The sequence below is a fragment of the Boleophthalmus pectinirostris genome, unplaced genomic scaffold (assembly GCF_026225935.1).
Source record: "Boleophthalmus pectinirostris isolate CB_2022bp ecotype Guang Dong unplaced genomic scaffold, ASM2622593v1 HiC_scaffold_9, whole genome shotgun sequence".
Classification (NCBI taxonomy): Eukaryota; Metazoa; Chordata; class Actinopteri; order Gobiiformes; family Gobiidae; genus Boleophthalmus; species Boleophthalmus pectinirostris.
Window position 1 is genome coordinate 6,173,663 of NW_026571541.1, and position 9,817 is coordinate 6,183,479.

General features: G+C 37.6%; 1 protein-coding gene across 1 annotated transcript in view; it reads right to left on the minus strand.

Annotated features, from left to right (window-relative positions):
* Positions 1–8,527, minus strand: part of efhd1 (EF-hand domain family, member D1) — a 40,658-nt gene extending 32,131 nt beyond the window's left edge. The window contains exon 1 of the mRNA XM_055147986.1: positions 8,134–8,527. Within this exon, the coding sequence (XP_055003961.1) occupies positions 8,134–8,477 (344 nt within the window). The 5' untranslated portion in view covers positions 8,478–8,527. The remainder of the gene's footprint in view (positions 1–8,133) is intronic.
* Positions 8,528–9,817: the final 1,290 nt, after the last annotated feature.

Consider the following 9,817-nt stretch of genomic DNA (forward strand, 5'->3'; position numbering starts at 1 on the left):
ATCAACAAAACAGTAACACACATCTCTCCGTTGTACACAAACAATGCAGTTATAATAGGATCTCAGCACACAGGAGTGATTTGTGTACAATTGTAACTGAACTGAAATATCGGCTATAAAAATCACAGTGGACAAATCATCGTTAACGACTTTGTGGTAGGAGGGTAAACCGCAAGCATCTACAGGCCAAGGGCAGAGTGCATTCTGGGTTGTGGGCAGTCGGTCACAAGGCTAACATTGTGACTATATTGTTGTAAAAATCAGATGACAATCGATACTAAAACTAATATTGAAACTAGATACTAAGGGTGTAACGATATCCAAGTATCACAATACGATATCATCACGGTACGATATTTATTGCGATATTGTGGAAGAGCTCACTATATGGTGGGGAGGCTCACGATTAGAGATGTAACAATATCCAAATCTATTGGTACGATATTTTCACGATATAAATGTCTCAGTACCATATTTATTGAGATATTTTGTGGAAGCTGCAAACAAAACTGTGAATACACTTTTTTTTCCTCTTAAAATGTCTTGACAAGACTTAATCCAAAGAACTAAGACTTAAAAGTGCTTAGACCCTCCACAAAATGAGAGATTTGGATATTGTTACATCCCTAATCGTGACCCTCCCCACCATATCATGATATCGTAATAAATATTGTACCGTGAAGTTTATTCCATGACAATATCATATCGTGAGACTTGGATATCGTTACACCCCTAGTGACTAGGGTTGTAAAAATCAGATGACAGTCGATACTAAAAGTAATATTGAAAATAGATACCAGGGATGTAACGATATCCAAGTCTCATGATACGATATTGTCACAGTACGATATTTATTGCGATATCGTGGGATAGCTCGCGATATGGTGGGGAGTCTTATGATTAGGGATGTAAAAATATCCAAATCTCTCCCTAAGATATTTTCACGATAAATATCTCACAGTACGATATTTATTGTGAAATTTCATGGAGGCAACAAAACTGATAATATGGGACTTTTTCCTCTTAAAATGCCTTGAGAAGACTTAATCCAAAAAACTAAGACTTAAAGTGCTGAGAACTGTTATTTCCTCTTGTAGTTTGCACTGAGATGGAGCAAAGGATCATGGTCTATGTAGTTCCCTCTGTCTTTTTTTTTAGCTATTGCTGCACCATAACTCTTAATTTAAGCAAAGAGACTTGTAATTCGATATATTGTGATGGATATTATTGTGAGAACTTTGAAGATACGATATCACGATATTTCGGTTATTGTTACACCCCTGCTAGATCCTCATTTGAGCAGATATCGATACTAAAAAGTCACATTCACAGGACAGAAATGAAGCTTTCCTGAATAGCTTTAGAATGTGCTGGAGCTGTATCAGAACAAGTAAAGAGCACATAGACTAGTGTACACCCATCGACCACTATGGAACCTACCTGAACCACTGAGGGATTACATAAAGCCACATGGGAATAGAAAAGATTAATGTTGTTTGTGTCCTGTTTGTGCTTCTTAAATCTTTTATTATCAAGTATTAAGTCCTTAGTATCAAAACTAAGTCTGAAATTTTAGTACTGTGACAACACTATTTGAGATTATATGCAAAACACAAGGATGATGTACTGTTTAAGTAGTGTTAGCTCAGCTGTGCATCTGCGTGAATATTCTACAAAGAAACAACAGGGAATTCATGTGATTCCTTTCAGATGGCCACATTTAGAGACATAAACATGGTCATAAAACAAAAAAACATTACATTAAAGTTGTGAGTCATAATAATACTTTTGATTTACATTCCTAGATGATCCTCAGAGCATTCAGTGGACCATTATTCATTCACTCTAGTCTCCACCATAGACTGTGGAGGGGATAGGGATGTAACAATAACCAAAATATCATGATATGGTATCATCAACAAAGTTCACACAGTAACATCGTGGGCCATCACAATGTATCGAATTACAAGTCTCTTTGCTTAAATGAAGAGTTATGGTGCAGCAGTAGTTAAAAAAGACAGAGGGAACTACATAGACCATGATCCTTTGCTCCATTTCAGTGCAGACTACAAGAAGAAATAACAGTTCTAAACACTTTTAAGTCTTAGTTCTTTGGATTAAGTCTTGTCAAGGCATTTTAAGAGGAAAAAGTAGCATATTCACAGTTTTGTTAGTCTCCACAAAATATCGCAATAAATATCGTACTGTGAGATGTATATCGTAAAAATATCGTACAGAGAGATTTGGATATTGTTACATGCGTAAACGTGAGTCTCCCCACCATATCGTGAGCTTTCCCACAATATCTCAATAAATATCGTACCGTGAGGTTCCTAGTAGGGGAGTACAAAAATATCAAAATATCGATATATCGTATCGTTTAATGTGATGATGCAGTATTGATATCTTGGGCTGCTACATTGATATATCGCTAAGAGTATTTTTTTGGTATATTTCAGTAAATTATTTTGTTTTGTTGTTGTTTTGCTTGTTTAGTGAAAGGAAACTCATTTATGCGACACATTTGACATTTTCACTGTTTTGATGATTAAAATGTTTGTGTTTCATATGAACTTTGCACAAGAAGTGGTTTAACAAAGACTTTTACTATCATAGCCATCATTTATGTTTAATTTTTTTATTGAACCGTATCGAATCGAAAGTGCACTGTATTGTGATATGTATCGTATTGTGGCCAACGTATCAAGGTATGTATTGTAACGGCAACTTCTTAATGATATTCAGCCCTAGTGAAGAAAGAATACTATCTGCTGCAGTCTTAATAGGAAGTGAGCATGGTGGTGTTTCCGTTTTCATCGACTTTCCAATTGACTTCAAACATACTGAAACATTGACACTCCTCTCTCAGTGACAGTCATTTTGGTCTTAAAATGTTTGTATTAACCCACTCTACATGATCCTGCTGTTTTTACTTCACTATTTTGTCCTTAAATGCATTCCTATTTTTAATATGGAACTGGCTCCAAATTCGCCCCTGTAACTGCTATCCTTGTGAGCTTCATTGGACTGGATGAAGTCAAACGCTGGGTGACGTCACTCTCCCTTAGTCCACTTCTTTATACGGCCTATGCTCTTCATACTTGGTGGTGTTATGCTTTTATAAATGTTGCCACAGCTGCCTGGGTCTGGATCATGGACATGTGGCCGCTAATCTGCAATAACACCCTTTCCCATCACTCACGCATATGCCACATTCACACTGCAAGAAGGATGAAGTGTATTGCTCATCAGCACTGACTGCAGGATTGAACAGTCAACTCTCTGGTTTTAAGGCAACAGCACCACCAAACTGTAACAAGCATAGTCTAAGAATTACTAAACCTTTCAACTGTCCACTTGACAGTCCATTGGGGGTGTGCAAAAATATCAAAATATCAATATATCATATAATTTTATGTGATGATACAATATTGTTGTTGAAGTTTTCAGCTTGTCCAAGAAAGGGTGGAAGTAAAAGGCTGGAGACCAACTGGATGTCTTAAGCAGGAGAAGTTTATTTACCATCCATAATACGGGCCCGGGGGGACGTGAAAAGTCAACATAGTATAATTTTAAAAGTGAACATAGTGTGATCTTTGAGTGTTCAAGGCCCTTGACTCTGCTTCCAGAGGAGGAGGTTTATAAAGCAAGTGTGGTGAGACTATGAAGGCCAGTAGGCACCAGTTAGACAACAATATGACACAATTTAGATAATGGTATGCCAATGGTATGCCAAGGAAAGATCATGGTGTAAATATAGCTTTTGGGAGTCAATGTTAAACTGAGATGTACGTGGAAGATAAATTACTTAAATTCTCTTACAAATATCAGTACTGGGGGCTGCTGTATCGATACATCACCAAGACAATTTTTTAGTATATTTACTAAAATATTTTGTTACAGTTTTGTTGCTTGTTTAGAGACTCGTTTATGCAACACATTTGACATACCATAATATACCAAATAATGGTCGTGTTTCAATTAACTGCCGGGTCCCCTTTAAAATGTGCAGGTGTATTTTTTGATAAATAAGCATCAGTTCCACATAAACGCAGACTAATGTATTAAAAAAGGTCAGATCAGCCTCACCTTCACTGAAAAAGTGCTGGAACAGATGACACTGCTGTGAAATCTCTATTTTGAAGTGACGTAAAAAAGAAAGACAGTGCAACATAGCAGGCAGGAAATTTAAGCACTTTTCAGGAGTTTTGGTAATATTACTTCAGTTTTACAATTCGTAGGAAGCAGCAATGTCATCGTAGCTGCTGTGGAGTAAGTTGTGGCAAAAAAGTGAGGAAAGGCAGGGGGTGAGGTGGCAGGAATCATGCCAACAAGGAAGGAAAAGTAGTCACCAGGCCATCGTATAATGGTAAAACTGTAAATTATAGTCATGCTGGTTAAAAGAAATTGAGTACCATATTTTCCCAGTTTTGCTGAGCAAGATTTTTGTGAGGAAGGAATTAATCACCTGCCCCAAACTGCCACCTGGTCTCAAATAAAGGCCTGGTCTGTTAAGTGATTGAAACAAATAAACACCCAGGCTATTATTCGGTATTTTATGGTATTCACTGTTTTGATGATTAAAATGTTTGTGTTTCATATAAACTTTGCATAAGAAGTGGTTTAAAGACTTTAAGTATCACAGCCATGATTAAGCCTTTATTTTTTATTGAACCATATCGAATCATTTTCAAATATATCATATCGAATTGAAAGTGCTCTGTATTGAGGTATGTATCGTATCGGCAACTTCTTAACGACACCTAGATCTGTATATCCCAACTCCTGTCCTGTCTGCAACTCCAAATTAGACGTTATGTGACAAGTGAAGTACTGAAAATCAGATACTAATAAATACTAAAACTAGTATCAAAACTATATACTGATTAGAAGTGACAATCACTTCCCTGAATAACTTTAGAATGATTTTGAGCTGTATCAGAACAAGTCTAACACAGTTTTTTATTATAATCATGGTATTGGAAACGGTATTGAGTATGGAGTCTATTCCTTAGTATCGAAACTGAGAAATTTTAGTTTTGTGATAATGCTAATCCCAAACAACATCACTGGACTGCTGCTACGTCTGTATCACCAGTAAAATCAATACCAGCTCTTCAGTAAGTGAGAGCCCTTTAGTTTTTATCGCCAATAAACACCGGACATCTGAGGCTGGATGGATCCCAATGGCCCTAGCTGACACTTCATTCTCTTTTCATTTAGACAAACAACACCGCCTGAGCTACTCCTTTAAACGAACACACTCCAGTACTAAAGAGAAAAGAGAGGAGAGGGATCACCTGTCGATAACTGTCCCAACACAGCGACTACACAGCCAATAATGACTAATCTACTGACTAATCGGGGTGGGACGAGGCACAATTTTCACGAGACCACACAAACCATGAGATTTGTAATAAATGAATAGTGCTATTAATTTCACAGTTTTTACTTTAGCTGTCATTGTAATACTGCTTTTTGGAACTACAGCTTCTTAAATTGTATAACTCACCAGTTCTTAACTCTTTTTTTTATCCAAGCCAAAGTTGAATTCAAAGGGAAAAAAATCTCATGAGATCATTTTCCTCATGTGTGCACGATCATATAGCAATTTAAATGTTCATATTAACGTGCTCTACATGATCCTGGTGTTTTTATTTCATAAATTCCTATTCCTAATATGGAACTGACTCCAAATTCGCTCCAATAACCACTAGCCTCTGTGAGCTTCATCTGACTAGAGCCGAACGCTATGAGTGACGTCACACTCACTGGTCCAATTCTTTATACACACTTTTAATGATTACTGAAAGCAAATATACCATATGGATGTAGTTTATAGCCTCTTTTAAAGTAACATAGTAAAGTTATGTTTTCTATAACCAAAAAAGGGAACGCAACCAAAATATATTCTGTTTTCAGTTAATCAATCAAACTTTATTTATAGAACCCTTCACAGTATTCAAGGTGACCAAAGTGCTTTCCGATAAAACCAACACAATTTAAAGAAAAATCTAAATATTAAACGACAAAATAAAACAAATTATATAAAGTGTCACTACATTACTTAGTGTTAACAGCCAGTCTAAATAGAGTCAGTTTTGAGGTAGTTTTGAGCCTGTATCAGACCGTTGTGCTGAAGAGGGAGCTGAGCCAAAAGCGAAAGCTCTCGATTTACCACTCAATCTACGCTCCTGCTCTCACCTATGGTCATGAGCTTTGGGTAATGACCAAAAGAACAAACGAAAGATACAGATGGTCGAAAGGAGTTTCCTCCGCAGACTGGCTGGGCGTTCCCTTAGAGATATAGGGTGAGGAGCTCAGTCACACAGGAGGAGCTTCGAGTAGAGCCACTGCTCCTCCATGTAGAGACTAGCAGCTGAGGTGGCTCAGGCATCTGTTCTGGATGCCTTCTGGGCACCTCCCAAGGGAGGTGTTCCGGGCATGTCCCACTGGAAGGAGGTTCCGGGGAAGACCCAGGACATGCTGGAGGGACTATGTCTCTGCACTTTTTTGCATATCGGCTATGGGCCTTAAATCTCCAGCAGTGCCCGATATTTTGTTTGGCCCAACCAGCTGCCTAAATATGCATGAAAAATATTTGCATAAAGCTTTAGTCTAAAGAGGGAACTGCAAAAAATTTGACTAAACCGCTCTCTACACATTTCGTAGAAAACATGTTTGCGGTTGAGTTTGTACTGACTTTTAATTAGAGAAATTGGGGAAAATGACCAAAATCATCACCATATATCAGTCTAAAAATATTGGTGAAGGTCCTCAGTGATCGCTTCCTCTGGATTCTAAACAATCAATATCAGCATCGGCTAAAAATAACATTTAAAAAACACAATATATGAAAAAACACATATCGGTCAATCTCTAGTTAAACCCAGAAGGAATAATATCGTGAAATAAGTTGTTTTTTTCAATCCAGTTCTTGAATAAGTTCACAAACTTACTTGCGTAGCCCACAGATCTGCTCTTAACCTACTTTTTTATTCATTTTTGGCATCTGACATTATAAGCAACTGCCTAAACCAGGGAACGCCTAATGACAATAAAAGTTGTCAGCGAGCAAATTCAAATAAGGCAACATGAATGATGACAATGTGGTACTTTCTGTGTCCCACCCGAAAATGAAATGAAAGATCCACCCACAGTTTACATGTCTTAAATGTACTACTTGACCTACTCCTATAATCTACATTCATCCCAACTATAACTCGACCCAAATGCAACAAAATATGCCACGAGTAAAACTAATAAAGATGTACAAGATTGTATGTAGCGTTTAAAAGGTCACACTGTCTTCTCTCACTCTTTCTCTTTCTCTCTTTTTCTCTCCTCTCTCTCTCTCTCTGAAGTCGTGATGGGCAATCAGGGGACAGTAATGCAGCTCTTTTACTACGCAGCATGCACCTAATTCGACCTCAGTATAAACCAAAAGAGTTAAACAGCAAAAACTGTATAAAAGGGCAATTCTCGTTTATGTTGTGTGTAGAAAAGATGCGTTTTTGGACCTTTATTTTCACTCACATATTCGCAAGGTTCTTAATAGCAGATTAATAACACAATAGCAACAATATCTAAACAAAGGAAGCCAAATTTAACGATATTTTGTTCGTTAATATGCAAGTTCTGGTCAGTACGGTGAGCATGTGGTGCATCATACGGCGTGACTGTAAATTCTACGTTTTGGACAATAAGTATTTGAGTGAAACGGCACGTTTAGCGTAATCTTTGGCCTATTTCTAGACCTGGGTAAATCTGTAATGGTGTTCACGTCGATATTTTGTTCGTTACTACACAAGTTCTGGTCAATATGGTCGGCATGTGGTCCACACGGTGCGTCATACGGCGAGACTGTAAATTCTACGTTTTCAACAATAAGTATTTGAGTTAAACGGCACGTTCAGCGTAATCTTTGGCCTATTTCTAGATCTGGGTAAATCTGTATTCGTGCTCACGTCTGTAGTAAACCTTTTATGAATGAATGGAGCGATCCGATAAGCGCTGCTTGCCCGAGGTTCACCTGCGCTCACGTCGTCACGCTGCAGCTTAATCCCCATCAGCGGCACGCAAACAACACGGATTCTCCAAATAAACAAATAAATACACAATAAAACGTCTTACCGCTTGAACATGGCCTCCATATCTTTGATCTGTTTGCGGGAAAACTCTTTAAATTCGGTGTAGGGGTTGAAGACGCGGCTGAGACGGGGGGCCGCGTTGCCGTCGTTGATGTCCAGTCTTCGGTTCAGTTTGGCGGTCAGTTCGCTGGGAGAGTCGCCCCCGTCTCCTCCGCCGCCGCTGGCCCCCTGGTTCGTGTGATGGCTCGGGGAATCCATGGGGGTTCTGGGTCGGACCGGGCTCTGTGGAGGAAGAGGCTGGCGCTCTGGAGATTCTTGGCCCGGTTCTCCCGCGGAGGTAGCGGCGAGGCGGGATTGGAGTTTGCGGGCCAGCTCGTCGGAGGCCATGGTCGGTGGTGCTGTGATGAGGAGATGGAGCCTGTGAGCCTGACACTGGAGAGTAGCACCGTCAACTCTGCACACACGTAAACAAAGGTCAGTGCGCTGCTTCCGGTACAGCGCTGCCTTCAGAATAAAAGAAGCCAATTCCTACCACCGGAAATGACAAAATTGATGCAATAAAAGCGCTTTGTTTTTCTAAACTTGGCTTTAGCAGTGAATAATTGAATTTAGTCCAATAACACATTTTTGAGATAAATTATTGTTTCTCCAAGTCAGTTAAAAGAGATTACATTCTTAAAATACATTTTGAAAAGAAAGAAATTAAAATAATTGAATAAAAAAATCTTTCCAGTTTCTAAAGTGAGGAGATGCAATTTAAAATGTTTAATAAAATTTATCTTACCAATGAATTTCTAAAACAAAAATTAAACTCTGAGACAGGTAAATGTGTGTTTTGTGACACAGGGCAGGAGGATTTGGAACATCTTTTATTTTTATGTGAGTTTGTGCAAAATTTTTGGGTTGATTTTCAGTCGTGGCTTTAGTCCAGGGGAGTTCAGTTTGCCCCTCTAACCATAAAAAAAAAAAATAAATAAAAAATTATTAATATATGATAAAAGAATGGAATTTGGTATTAACAATTTATTGATTTTGGGTATTTCATTCACAAATGTCGTTTTTTTTTTATTGTTTTTTTTTTTTTTTTTTTTTTTTTTTTTTTTTTTTTTTTTTTTAGATTAAACCAAACATAACACACTTGAAGAATGACCTGAAACTTTTTACTCGCTCATAGGGCCTAACTGAGAGAAAAGAGGCTGGTTTTCGTAAGTCCTTTTTGAATGATTTAACTGTAGCCATTTAAATTAGACCTTTGAAATTTCCCCTTTTATATGTGAATATGTTTTTCACTGTTGTGTTTTTTATGCATTCATTTTATTTTCATGTGAACTGTTTACTTTTATAAGGTGCCTCTTTTGTTTGTATCTGGAAATCTGCAATAAAAAAAAAAAAAGAGTTTAGTGAATATTTTATAGTTGGATTTGTTGTCTGCACTCAAGTCACGCTTAGAACCAAGTAATAATATAGTGATCATACAATTAAACCTATGACGGCCAAGTGTAGGTCTACCAAACCACCAGCAGATGGCCCTGTTTGTCAATTAAGGGATTTCAGCATTGTTTTCACTGTTCTATCAAAAACGTTGACGAACATTTTTATATCATAATATTATAAATTTCTACAATTAAACTTTTTTTCAAGTACAAAATTAAGGACATATTATTAAAAATAAAAAGTCCTGTAAAATACTCATATTACATGCAGTTTCAGCCACCTTATGTCTACTA